Raw genomic sequence first — 13,801 nt, 5'->3', positions numbered from 1 at the left:
GTGCTCTCCCGCCGTCCCTCTCCTCCCCGGCCTCGCCTGCCCCCTTGTCTCGCCCCTGTCGGAGGGGACACGGCCGGCTTGTCTGCCTGCCCGCCTTTTCCGGCGGCGACCGACCGACAGCCTCGCCGCGCGGCCATGCGTGCGGCCCGCTGACGCCCAGCTAGCAGCGCTCGCTCGCCGGAGAACGGTGATCCGGCAGGTTCGTTCGGTTGGCGTGCGGCAGCGGAGATGATGAAGCAGCAGCAGCATCCGCCGGCGACGACCTCCGCCGCCGGGTCCGCGGTCACCGTGGCCGTGGCGGCGCCTGGGTGCGAAGGTACTACTTGTCTCCTTGCCTCCTCCTTCGATGCCTCCTCCTCTGGCCCCTTCCAATGGCGGTTGGTTCGGCGGGCGTTGCCGTGTTTTCCCTGTCTAGTCCCCCGTCGCGTTATTGCGCCGGGTGGGTCGAAAGGCCTCCCCTTTCTCGGCTCTTCCGCAGGCGGCGTGATTTTTGCCTATGCATTTCGGAGCCTGGGTGTTTTCCATTTTTGTGGGGTTTATTGCGGAAAAAGAGGTGGCTTGACGGCCCGTCGCGGCCGGCGCCTGGCCGCCGGCGACGGACACGAATGTGGCGAAACGCCGTGCTGCATTTGGGCTTCTCGGTGATTGGACAAGTACAGGGCGGCCCCTCGTGTTGCATGATTCGAGCCATGTGCAGCGCCGTTTCCGTCATAAACAACCGAAAATGCTACAGTAAGAAAAGCCGCCGTCACGGCCGTCGCCGGCGGCGTGTGGCGAGGCGACGGAGCCCAATGCATCTGAGCCCTCCCGTTTACGATAAACTGGTCGGAAAAGGCCCGGTCTTTCTTCTGTTACTGATTCGGTGGTGGTTGGTCTTGGTCTGCAGGGGAGAAGAAGCCGCCGGCGATCAACTCGGAGCTGTGGCACGCATGTGCCGGCCCTCTCGTGTCGCTTCCGCCGGCAGGGAGCCTCGTCGTCTACTTCCCACAAGGCCACAGTGAGCAGGTGAATAGACCCCCCTTTCCCCCCTCCTTCCAGTGCTCCCTGAGATTATTCCTGTTTAGCGATGTTTGTTACTACTAGTACCCCTCTGGATGTATCCTCTCCTTCGATTATCTTTTTTGTATTGCTACGTAGAAGAATTCATTTTTCTCCATGGAAAAAGTTCCGTTTTTTGTTGCAAGTCTTTTTCGGCGCCTTGAGACAACGTATGTGACCAAGGTTGGTTCCTGTCACCCTGAACTTTGTTGCCGAGAGATATCAACGCAGCGATGCGATTTGATGTGCCCCATTTTCGTCGAGTGGTGATGGAGTCACATTTATCTTTTCTTTGATGTGATGTCTTGCTGTTTGAGTGCTGGAAGTTACTATTTGCGCTTCCATCATGCAACTATTTCCGGGAATGGTTCTTTGATGACTTTCTGAAAGCGCTGATATTCCGTTCCTTGATTCCTGATTGACGATTTTTTTGGTTAATTCCGTGATATCACTACTGCCATCTACACATATTTGGATTTTCCTCGGGTTTACTTAGCCAGTTGGTTGGTTGCTACTATAGTTTGCTTTGTTTGTTACTGATTTTAAGCTTATGGGCGAAGTAGTTGGGGGCATTGGGCCTACTGGCCCCCCTCTTTTAAGGGGTTTCTGGTGTGTTGCACCATTCTCTTGCTCTCTTTGTCTGGTGGATGAAGCAACCGAGTACCTTCGGATTTTTGCATTCATTGGTGGGGCATTTAGTATCTTCTGCTGCGTCTTTCGTGCGTTTGGCATGGGAATAAGCTCGTTTTGAGCAAGTTTGGAGGATGGGGGTGATGAAATGCTTGGATTTGGAAAAGATTCTCTCGTCCGGAAGCTAGTGCAGGGAGGTGCCTAATTCTGTATTGGCTACTGCCTCCCCTTTCCGCTCGACCAGGGGAGAAGGGAGTGGTTCTCTGCATGATTGGAAATGGGTTCATGGCACATGGCTTCACTTGCTAATTTATTGGTGTATCATTTAATTAGAATCCTAACTTCTGCTTTACGATTTTTATAGTCCGGGACTACTTTCCGTCACATTATATTATTGAGGCTGTATAAAGAAAAAGTATAATTAGGTGGTATATTTTAGATTCAGAACTGATGCATGGGTTGACAGAACTTCAACTAACCTGCGTCTCATTTCATTTCATCCAGAATTTGAATCTTTCAGCATAACAAACTATTTTTTGTTCCAGTGGTTTGTTGTTGATTGCATTTTCTGGTTTCTACTAGATGTCTCTGTCATTGCTAGTGTCCTAGTGATGCCAGTGTGTCCATTGAACTTCAGGATTATGTTTAAGTTGCTTGGATCTGGTATTTAAGCATGTTTCATTTGGCAGGTTGCAGCTTCTATGCAGAAGGATGTTGATGCCCATGTTCCAAACTACCCAAATCTTCCATCCAAGTTGATCTGCCTACTGCACAATATCACTTTACATGTAATCTACAGCCACATGCCTATTTATTGTCTTTCTGCTTGTTATCATATATATACTAAAAGGATTTATTCGTTCTCAGGCTGACCTAGAAACGGATGAAGTTTATGCACAGATGACTCTTCAGCCAGTTACTTCAGTAAGCGTATTATGTTTGTTGTTTCTTCTCAAAACTTATATTGACACCCCTTCTGTTCAGGTATGCTAACATAGTTATTTGTATTTTGATTGGTTGGTAATTATGATCAGTATGGAAAGGAGGCACTACAGCTATCAGAGCTAGCACTCAAACAAGCAAGGCCACAGAATGAGTTCTTCTGCAAGACACTGACTGCAAGTGATACAAGTACGCATGGAGGCTTCTCTGTGCCCCGCCGATCCGCAGAGAAGATATTCCCACCTCTTGTATGTAAAGATTTTTGAGTCCATACTGATTTAGTTTATTTTCTGTGTCCTCTGTCCTAACTAAATTGTTGTTGCTTCGTATTCTAGGACTTCTCAATGCAGCCACCTGCTCAGGAGATACAAGCTAGGGATTTGCATGATAATGTGTGGACATTTCGTCACATATATAGGGGTAAGAAATTTCAGCATTCTGGAAACCTTTCCTTCTGTAAATGGATTGTTTATATTTGAACATTTAATTTATTGTTGTTGCGACTCAGTGTTGCACATGGTTGTCATAAGGATAGTAATATTTTGCACATGGTAGTCCATGTGTGGACGTCAAAGTATGGTTTGATGTGATTCTGTCCACAAAGATATTGAGCCATTGTTGTGGTTTGTTATGAAACAGGTCAGCCAAAACGACATCTGCTTACAACTGGCTGGAGTCTCTTTGTGAGTGGCAAGAGGTTATTTGCTGGAGATTCTGTCATTTTCGTTAGGTAGAGCACATCTTCCACTATCTTTTAAGTTTGAACTATTTTTTTTTTATTTACACTTGGAAAATTTTACCTGCTTATCACTGATGGTAAATTAACAGTGATTGTTCCTTGTTCGTTTTTTAATATATTTTGTAGAGACGAAAGGCAGCAACTTCTACTAGGAATCAGGCGTGCTAACCGACAACCGACTAACATATCATCATCTGTCCTTTCAAGTGACAGTATGCATATAGGGATTCTTGCTGCAGCAGCCCATGCTGCTGCCAACAATAGCCCATTTACCATATTTTATAACCCCAGGTCAGTTCTTCGACTTAATATGCAATATTAACTATTGGTTAGGTCAATTTTGGCGAATCATGATGTCTGTTTCATATCAAACCATGACATCCAATCTTTGTATTTTCAGGGCCAGCCCTACTGAATTTGTTATCCCATTCGCTAAGTATCAGAAGGCTGTCTATAGCAATCAATTATCTCTAGGAATGCGTTTCCGCATGATGTTTGAAACTGAGGAATTAGGAACAAGAAGGTATTATCGCTCATTTTAATGTTCTATTGTGAGTTACTGGCTCTTCATATTTTTTTTCTATTTTTCTTTCTTTTAAATGATTCGTATAGATCTTGCCATATATTATTTCACTAGCTTAGTGGTTTGTTAATACTTCTACGGAATGACAAGATTATAAGTTTCCTCTAGTTTTCGATCTTCTGCACCTGACGTATGTTAGCATGCTTTGCAGGTACATGGGCACAATAACCGGCATAAATGATTTAGACCCTGTAAGATGGAAAAACTCTCAGTGGCGCAACTTACAGGTTTGATTTCCTAGTTCGATTGGCGTTAGCGTTATTTACCCCTTTCTGCTGCTGATACAAAGTCTTCTTATTGGTCAATAGGTTGGCTGGGATGAGTCTGCAGCAGGTGAAAGGCGTAACAGGGTTTCGATCTGGGAGATTGAACCGGTCGCTGCTCCATTTTTCATATGCCCCCCTCCTCCATTTTTTGGTGCAAAACGTCCCAGACAGTTAGGTAGGACTACTTGAACACCACTTATATTGTATTGTATCTTCTAAATTGGCCTTTAATACAATTGATCCAGGATGTCAATCCTTAAACAATATTACAATGTAACTATACCATTGGGGAAGCAGGCTTGCACTAAGGGTGGTTGTATATCATGTCTGTTATGTAGTATATACATGTATGTCTCTGAAATGTTCACGTAGATGCCTAATCTGAAGATAGTACTTATTTATGCATTTTTTTTCAAAGAATACCAGTTCTCTGTTTCTTCAATTGATAGAGAGATGAGTAGCCCAGGGTTTCGTGATCCTCATAACAAATAATGTTTGGGCTTTGGAGAATCTATCAAACTACCATACTTTCATATATCAGGCATTCATATGATGAAACATATTTATGAGGTGCAATATAGACTAAACAAATCATAACTAATCAACTATATCGGAGCTGGAAATGTTTGTGGATAATCTTCTCCAACTAATAGCTTAGCTAATTATGGACTTACCTGAACTTAGATGCAACGGAAGTTTGTGAATTCTGATTTCTGAAGTGTTCATTACACTGGTTTTATGCATGCCTATAAATTGATCCTAGTTATGTACTTGCAGATGATGAGTCCTCGGAAATGGAGAATCTCTTAAAGAGGGCTATGCCTTGGCTGAGTGAGGAGATATGCATAAAGGACCCTCAGACGCAGAATACCGTAATGCCTGGTCTGAGCTTGGTTCAGTGGATGAACATGAATATGCAGCAGAGTTCATCATTCACAAATACAGCCATGCAGTCTGAGTACCTGCGTTCAATAACTAACCCCAGCATGCAAAATATTGGTTCTGCTGATCTCTCGAGGCAGTTGTGCCTGCAGAACCAGTTTCTGCAACAGAATAACATTCAATTTAATACTCCCAGACTGCCTCAGCAAATGCAGCCGAACAATGATTTTTCCAAAGCAACCCTTCCATTGAATCAGCCCGGCGGCAGCACCAAATCACAAGAACAAACTCAAGAAGGTAGCAACCTTCAGAGGCAACAACAGTCCATGAACTTTGCACTTCCTTTGAGCCAAGCTCAAACCAGTCTAGCTCAAGCTCAGGTCCTTGTACAGAATCAGATGCAGCAGCAGCCACATATATCTCAAAATCAGTTGCCAGCCGTCAGCCAGCCGCTCATGTCCCATCAGCAGCAGCAACAACAACAAGAACAACACCATCAACAACAGCAGCAGCAGCAGCAAAAATTTCTACACCAGCAGCAACAGCTTTTACTTCAGCAGCAGCAGTTACAACAACAGCAACAGCAACAGCAACAGCAACAACAACAACAGCAATTCAATAAGATGCCTGCACAGCTACCAAATCTGCCAAATCAACAGCTGCAATTATCAGATCAGCAGCTTCAGTTGCAACTCCTGCAAAAACTACAACAACAGCAGCAGTCATTCCTGTCCCAACCTGGAGTTACCCTTGCACAATTACCTCTGATCCAAGAACAGCAAAAGTTAATTATGGATATACAGCAACAGCTGTCAAACTCTCATTCGCTTCCCCAGCAACAGATGATGCCTCAACAAAGCACAAGAATTCCATCACAGGCAGCACCACTGCCAGCACCTGTGCAGGCAGATACACAACAGAAGCTTCCACAGAAGCAAGCTCTGTCCGCAGATGCCTTAGAAGCTACCGTTCCTCCAACCACGTCACTGAAATTCAGTTCAGCAAATGGAAGTCCTTTGAGGATGCCCGGTGCTACACATTCTGTAGTTACCGAAGAAATCCCTTCTTGCTCAACATCCCCTTCCACTGCAAATGGTAATCATCTTCTACAACCAGTCCCTGGAAGGGACCAATATTGCAGCATGATCAACACCGAGAAGGCACCTCAGTCAACTGCCCCTATGTCAGTTCCAAGCTCTCTTGATGTTGCCACAAGAACTCCCAGGATGACAAAGGAGTTTCCAAAATTGAATTCCAATGTAAAGCAAAGTATAATGGCTTCAAAATTACCGAATGCAGAAGCTAGTCCCCAAAATTTTGTGAACAACGCACCCCCTACAGACTATCTAGAAACAGCTTCGTCAGCAACTTCAGTGTGGCTTTCCCAAACTGATGGGCTTCTACAGCAAAATTTCCCCATGTCTAACTTTAGTCCGCAGCAGCTATTCAAAGATGCTCCTCCTGATACAGAAATTCATGCTGAAGTTCCAACTAATAATGCATTGTTTGGAATTGGGAATGATGGTCATGTGGGCTTCCCTTTGGGAACTGATGACTTCCTGACGAATGGAATTGATGCTGTCAAGTATCAAAATCATATCTCTACAGACATTGATAACAACTACGGAATACCAAAAGACACCCAGCAAGAGATATCATCCTCCATGGTTTCACAGTCATTTGGTGCATCAGACATGGCATTTAATTCAATTGACTCTGGAATCAACGATGGTGCCTTCTTGAACAGAACTTCTTGGCCTCCTGCTGCTCCACTAAAGAGGATGAGGACGTTCACGAAGGTGAGCACTTTCTCTTTTCTTTTACTTGAGGCTTGGATGCTACTTTTAGTGTATTATCTATTAAGATTCAGTATGGTTTTCCTGTAAAGTAAAAGGAAGCCTATTTTCATTATAGTTGGGAGATGAAACACTGAACTATAAACGAAAAGATCAATACTCCTTGACCAAGTCTAAAATGAGTTAAATACACGTGAGGAGCTTGAGTTGCATAACTTGTCCTATTCTTATGTAAAATCTGTTCTCGGTACGATGAAGATCAGAAGACTAGAAATTTTGGTTCGCTTAAACAAGGTACAGTCACTGTAAAATCTGGCTATTGTGCTCATGTAGGTCTGAAACTTTGGTTGAGATTCTATCATAAGCAAAAAAAAAAAAAAAAAAAATCGGTGGGCACTAGTACACTTTTTTCTCTAAATAGCAGTATCTGTTGCTCTGCCTTCATCAGGCTAGTGCAATTCTACATTTGAACATTTGTTTCTTTCAAATATTCACAAGTGTATTTTCCGTTGCATCTTTGCCTAACCTACCGGTGTCTGTAGGTGTATAAACGGGGAGCTGTGGGCCGATCTATTGACATTAGCCAGTATGCTGGATATGATGAATTGAAGCATGCTCTGGCTCGAATGTTTAGCATAGAGGGGCAGCTCGAGGAAAGACAGAGGATTGGCTGGAAGCTCGTCTATAGAGATCATGAGGATGATATCCTACTTCTTGGCGATGATCCTTGGGAGTAAGTTCATCCATCTTTCCATTTATGCCTCCATGTTTTTTATATTCAGAATGTCATATATGTTGAAAATTATTTACCTGTCCATGTTGTAAAATACTCCTACTAGATATGTAAGTTGTAGTGATAATGTGAAATATGGCCGTCTAGAACGATGAATGAATGAAAATGCATAAACATGACTTAAGTTTGTATACCATGATCAATAAAGCTCCCCTAATAAAGAAAGATGAAATATTGCCGTCTAGAATGACAAATAAATGAAAATGCATAAACAAAACTTAGCTTGTGTTAATTGTGGATGCTAATGTGGATTGTTGCTTGCACATATTTTGGCTAATTGTACATGTTTAATTTTGGTTGTACAGGGAGTTTGTCAACTGTGTCAAGTGCATTAGGATCCTTTCGCCTCAAGAAGTGCAACAGATGAGCTTGGATGGTGATCTGGGCGCTAGCGTTCTCCCCAACCAGGCCTGCAGCAGCTCAGATGGTGGGGGCAGTGCTTGGAGGGCTCGTTGTGATCAGAACTCTGGCAACCCTTCCACTGGCTCATATGACCAATTCGAGTGACCTAATTTACCGGTCTTGACACACCACACCGTCACTGGAGGTGACCAGCGACAGCTCTGAGGCGCTAGGATGTTGTAGATGCGTCAGCTTACATCCGGGAGCGCAAGCGGCTCATTGGATTAGTAGTGTTCTGTTTATATGTGTAGTTCTTACAAGAAAGGAAGTAGTAGGCTGGTAAAGGGAGATTACCTAGAGTTCGAGAGGGTTAGGTGAAAGATGTCTTATTGGAAAGGCAAGTCTGTAGTAACCTGATACTTTGTCTCTTCTGGGGCCATTCTTAAGATCTCCATGAATCCCAAGTTGGTTGCTGCAAAAGCAATATTTTTTTCTATCTTGTGATTCAGTTATTGTCTGATAGTATCCAGACACCATGCACAAAAACCAACCTCAGAGAACAGTGTGCAAAATTTAGAACTTTAATGTTGACATAATACTCTGAGGAGTGATTGCTCAAATCAGTGATTAGCGATACTTCAGGATTTCAATGATTGATGTTTTGCTAACAATCTCAGGTCAGGAACTTCTCTGAAAATGTGTGCATATTTTGGCCAATTGCAGTGTCAGAAAACTAGTGTTCTTTTCCCTGGCATCTGTACGTTAGTCTCCGGCTTTGATCGAATGATGCTAGGGATGTTGGACTGTTAGCTGACTCATGATCACAGCTCTCAGCATGAAGAGGACCGAATGGGGAAAAACAGTATGTGCAAAATAAAGAACTTTCAAGTTGACATAATACTCCGTATGAGAAGATTTTTTGGTTGGCATTTCCATAAATAACTCGTAAAAAAAAAACTGAGAGCACTTTTTGGCTAATTGCAATGCTAGAAAACTACAGATTCTTTTCTCTGGCATCTATAGGGTAGCCCCAGGCTTTGATCCAATAATGCTAGGGATTTTGGACTGTTACCTGTAGAATGTCACCAGTCAGCAGAGGCCTTGTGATCACAGGTCCCCGCATGGAGAACAGAGTTAAAAACACCCAGCCAGTACCAACCAACTGTGGAACTGAAGATGGGTTTTCGATTGCAAGATTAGGCTAAAACTTGATGTGCTGACAGCATATATTTCATCACAAGACTCTAATAAAATATTTTACATAATTATGCATTACTACTTGATAATGAGTGGTTTGACAGGACATATTTTCTAATTTGTTTTACTGATGGGTGACCTATAAAGATCTTATTCACAAATCAAGGAGATGAGTTGTTTCCGAGAACATATAATACAACACGACGGCAAATCAGTTCTTCATAAAGAATGATCGTAGATCTCAACTCTCAACCTTGGTACTCGATTCAGGTTGTTCCAGCTCATGCATGAATGACTGGTAGGTCTCAACCCGGGTCTTCGGTTCAGGCTGTTCGAGTTCTTGCACAAATCCAAGTGTCATTGTGAGGAAATCCTTGATGTGAAGCTTCTTCCACTCCTACAGAGAACATGTGACGAATATAAATAGTAGGAAAAGTCAAAATGAAAATGACGGAAATTGAGCAGATTGAAAATTACCACAGATCAAATGCATCAATAGACTACAATGACAAAAGTTTTTTTTTTAATCAAATGGGCAGAGGGAAAAGGTTGTGATGGGAGGTTAGGCCTCTGTCAAATACCAGAAGGAACGTCGATTTTACTTTCAGCAGCAAAATTACCTACATGAGATCATATTAAAGAGTGTGGTTTAATGTGACAGTCTTTCGCATTAATATACTCACCTAGCAGTCATAAGGAAAATTTTATGTTCCCTGCAGTTCTTTTGTCAGAACTTGTAATCTAAGTGAAATCTATTGACATTCATACTCCCTCCGTCCCAAAATATGTTGTTTATAATCTTAGTCAAAGTCAAACTTTATAAAGACCTACTGTATGTCAATATCTATAATATGAAATGTGTACAATACGAAAATATATTTCACCATGATTCTAATAACATTGATTTCATATTATAAAACTGGATATATTTTGTTATATAAATGGTCAAACTTTACAAAGTTTGACTTTGACCAGATATTATATGCAACATATTTTGGATGGCGGGAGTATTGATCAGAAATTGTTCATTTGCAGTGTCACTTGGGAGTTGGGAACACGTTAAATATATTCATTCCAGGAAACAAGTGGGACGGAAAGAACTGGAATAAAATGGATTTGAGATCGTGTGGTTGTTGTAAACAGGGCCCTGATAGATGAACATGAAGTAAAACATCCTCACCTCAAAATCCCATTGACCATAAAGGTCTGGATCCTTTGCATCACTCCATACATAAGTGTCAGCAAGCATTGTCTCTGAAGTATCCTGGAAGGTCAAACTTCCTTTCAGCAAAACCGTCCAAACAAGTTACCAGCTTCAAAGAGTTTGTAATAAAAGCAAGACAATGAGCAATGGGTCAGTACAGCTGAAAAAAAACTTACAGTTAGTGATATCTGAACTGTTCTCCTTACATACTCATAATCTTCAAATGCATCTAGGACAATGAGTTCTGCATCAGAAATACCTGTAATAACCTGCAGAGCAGTAATCATATAAAGAAAGGGTCTAAATGATTGGATTCAATGCAAAAAGGGAATAAACAATTGCACACATCATCCCAAGGCAAGTGAGAAAGTGACTCCAACAAAAAAACATTGAAGAACTTCTACAGTTACATGGTTTAGAGTAGTGTTAGTTTTCTAAAGTTAGTAACAAGAGTAAACATTTGATCACACAAAAATTAGACCTGACAATCCGTTTGACCAAAGCAACTTTTAGGAATGTGAAGCCAGTTCTGCATCTAAACTCCGGAAAACTTATTGACTTAATTAAGAGGTAACTAAAACTCCATATTCTGGGGTACAAGCATATAGAAACTATGGTCTTACGACATAGGTGGAACTAGAACATAGCCAACTGAGAAAACTATAAATGTATTAACAAATCTCCGAATACAGAAAGAATGACAGGAAGGATCAGCAGGTGAGTCTTGTAGAGCAGTAAACAAACCCTTCCAGCAACTTTCTTGCTTTCAACAGGTAGGATTGCTGGATAAATACGATCCTTGACGCTAAACCGGTGGCTGCAGAGAATGACACCTGATGTTAAAACTTAACTTGCAACTTAGAACTTACAAGTAAATTAATGTGAATGGAAAACACAGGTAGCAGAAGAAATGAAATGTAATTCATAGGGAAACATTGCGACAAGAAAAAAACACATCATCTGTTCATGTATTAATTTTAAGGCAGCATGTGACCTGTGTGAGTACACGAGATCCTATCAGTTTCAGAATATAGAACGGAACATGATACCACCGCAGTAACATCGACCAGTTAGGCTTACGCTAAAACCCTGAAGACACCGCTCACAGCAGCACAAACAACATTCACTTAGGGTATCTCCAGCGGCGCGATGCAAACGGACGCTGAGCGACCGTTTTTGTCCGCCGTGACCGGAAATGCGTCTGGCACCACCTCCAGCGGGGTGACGCAAAGTGACCGGGCCGTCCGCGGAGACGCAAACCTGGCCCAAATATGCGCCTGCGATGCGTCTCTGCGGATGCTGCGCGGACGCGGAAAGTGTCCGCTCGCATCTGGCGGACGTTTTGTCTGGCCCGCCTGGCAGTGACCCAGTGTCGATGCGTCTTCTCCGCCAATACTGGCGCTGAGGCGTCGCTTCGGCAGTCTGCGGCCGCGTAAATGGCGATGCCTCGCGTGGCGCGCGGCCGTCGCCTACCTCTGCGCACGAAGTAATGGACGCACGAAGTAAATGGCGATGCCTCGCGTGACCCAGTGTCGATGCGTCTTCTCCGCCAATACTACCGCCGCGCCTCCACCTACACCTCCCACTCCACCTCCCCCGGCCTCGAGCTCCGACAAGGAGTTCGACTCCGACGACAGCACGGGCGACCTCCTCGACCCGGTCAGGGACGCGAAGTACCTGGCTGACGCGGAGAAGGAAGCAGAGGAGGAGCGGGCGGGCCACGCGGCGTTGGACGCCGAGATGGAACAGCGCAGGCTGGCGGGGCTGGCGGCCGCCGCAGCCGCAGAGGAGTCCAACTCCGACATATCGTGGTCTTCCGATGACCCTGATGCGCCTACCCCGGAGGAGAGGGCGGCAGAGCAGAGAGCTATAGTCGAGTCCTTCGAGACGCTCAAGGACGACGCCGCCAACGCGAGGCTGCAGCAGTGCTTGCAAGAGGACGCGGCGGCGCACCGAGCCATAGCAGCCGCACGGGAGGCGGCGGAGAAGCAGGCGATGGAGCGACGCAACAACGGGACCGGCCCGTCCGGAAGCAAGTAGTCTAGGCTTCTGGATCTACATTGTATAGTTTTATGCATTTAAATGTACTACTTTTTATATTTTTAAATGCGTTGCAAATCTAAAAATGGGTCGCCCCGGTGGGAGCACACCCAGACGCAAACGGATGCGCGGCTCACGACCACTTTTGGGCGTCCGAAAATGCGTCGCCCGTTGGAGATGCCCTTAGGAGATGGTGTGGAGATTTTGCAAAGGATACATCCAAGTAGGCGTTGGATCCCCATTAATTTGTCATACAAGTTCAGTTTCCCATGTTGAAGAGGTTCATTTTTCACACATATTGCTTTACGCATATAGGCCAGATGAGCCTCAGTTGCTCTGAATTTCTAACTTCTGCAGTGTTCATTTTCATCCTAAAGCTCCTCCTACCTACATGTCCTCCAGCGGGGAACAATATTTGACAGTTCATTAATCAGTTTCATCCTAAAGCTAGAGGGGTCTATTTATCAGTACCCGCTGTTTCTTGTGCGTTTTCACAAATAATTCCTTCGCGCATATGGCTACAGGAGCATCAGTCGCTGTGAATTCTAATTTGTACACTGTTCATTTTCATCCTAAAGCTCCCACCTACATATACTCCACTCTCATGCAAGAAGAATAAATCATCAGCGCGGGGCTTAAGATTCGCTGGCTCATTGCAGCATACTGTTATCCAACGGATCGCGGCCCACGATCAATCTCTGCAGCAAGTGGCCGGTAGCTGCAGCCTGCAGCTAAGCAGAAACATATTGCTCGCCTATGAGCACAGCAGTTCTGCAATCAGATACATGAAGGGGAACGAAAGCGGCGGCTAGAGGGGAATAATCTGCTGGGATCGGGAACCAAGAGAGGACGGGAGGGGCGAAGGGGGAAGGGGCGCGCGTGCGTACTAGTCGTTGAGGAGCGCCGGGGAGGAGGCCGGGACGCGGTGGAGGATGGCGCTGACCACCTCGTCCGCCATCAGGCTCCCGTACACGAACACGCTGTGCGCCCCGCCGGCGGCGGTGGCAGGAGTCGTCGTCGCCGCCATGGCGTCGGGAGCAGGAGAGGATCGTGGGGAGCAGGACGGGGTTTCGTGCCGGTGCCAGTCACTGACACTTGGCCTGGCGGCGTGCTGTGAGAGGCCCGGGCGTAGGTAAGAAGATCAGCTGTGGGCCAGGTAGGAACACTGATGGCCCAAGGCTGGGAAGAGGCCCAAATACAATTCTTCGAGTTTCTAATAACACTCGGTGACAAATACAAAGCCCTACACAAAAACCATGCATGTCCCATTTGGTTGATTAGAACTGTTGCCCATTTAGTTTGAAAAGAACCAGGCAAAAGCCAATACATCCAGACTCTACTTGAATACT

At 44.6% G+C, this 13,801-nt stretch overlaps 2 protein-coding genes across 2 annotated transcripts; one reads left to right on the top strand and one right to left on the bottom strand.

Annotated features, from left to right (window-relative positions):
- The first annotated feature begins 228 nt into the window (after positions 1 to 228).
- Positions 229 to 8,505, top strand: LOC124697561 (auxin response factor 19-like). Its single transcript, XM_047230136.1, has 14 exons — positions 229 to 316; positions 887 to 1,005; positions 2,358 to 2,456; positions 2,536 to 2,592; positions 2,703 to 2,858; positions 2,946 to 3,030; positions 3,250 to 3,340; positions 3,476 to 3,640; positions 3,750 to 3,872; positions 4,084 to 4,159; positions 4,241 to 4,373; positions 4,976 to 6,879; positions 7,419 to 7,609; positions 7,975 to 8,505. Exons 1-14 carry the CDS (start codon positions 229 to 231, stop codon positions 8,174 to 8,176), a joined length of 3,489 nt encoding a protein of 1,162 aa, XP_047086092.1. The 3' UTR covers positions 8,177 to 8,505.
- A 702-nt stretch (positions 8,506 to 9,207) lies between these two features.
- Positions 9,208 to 13,494, bottom strand: LOC124684107 (AIG2-like protein D). The gene is made up of 5 exons (XM_047218500.1): positions 13,340 to 13,494; positions 11,157 to 11,229; positions 10,589 to 10,681; positions 10,389 to 10,472; positions 9,208 to 9,605 (listed from the first exon to the last, which is right to left on the bottom strand). Exons 1-5 carry the CDS (start codon positions 13,477 to 13,479, stop codon positions 9,450 to 9,452), a joined length of 546 nt encoding a protein of 181 aa, XP_047074456.1. The 5' UTR covers positions 13,480 to 13,494; the 3' UTR covers positions 9,208 to 9,449.
- Between the last annotated feature and the right edge of the window lie 307 nt (positions 13,495 to 13,801).

This window comes from Lolium rigidum, chromosome 1, assembly GCF_022539505.1.
Source record: "Lolium rigidum isolate FL_2022 chromosome 1, APGP_CSIRO_Lrig_0.1, whole genome shotgun sequence".
NCBI lineage: Eukaryota > Viridiplantae > Streptophyta > Magnoliopsida > Poales > Poaceae > Lolium > Lolium rigidum.
Note: the sequence above shows the minus strand (reverse complement) of the source record. Positions and strands in the feature narration are given on the sequence as shown.

Bases quoted from the DNA above. Each gene is read 5' to 3' on its own strand.
- LOC124697561 (XM_047230136.1), top strand. From the start codon at position 229: ATGATGAAGCAGCAGCAGCATCCGCCGGCGACGACCTCCGCCGCCGGG. The intron at 3,031-3,249 runs GTAAGAAATTTC...GTTATGAAACAG, and splicing joins ATTTCGTCACATATATAGGG to GTCAGCCAAAACGACATCTG. The intron at 7,610-7,974 runs GTAAGTTCATCC...TTGGTTGTACAG, and splicing joins CTTGGCGATGATCCTTGGGA to GGAGTTTGTCAACTGTGTCA.
- LOC124684107 (XM_047218500.1), bottom strand. From the start codon at position 13,479: ATGGCGGCGACGACGACTCCTGCCACCGCCGCCGGCGGGGCGCACAGC. The intron at 10,682-11,156 runs GTTTGTTTACTG...ACTGCTCTGCAG, and splicing joins GCAAGAAAGTTGCTGGAAGG to GTTATTACAGGTATTTCTGA. The intron at 9,606-10,388 runs GTGAGGATGTTT...TGTTCTCTGTAG, and splicing joins ATGGTCAATGGGATTTTGAG to GAGTGGAAGAAGCTTCACAT.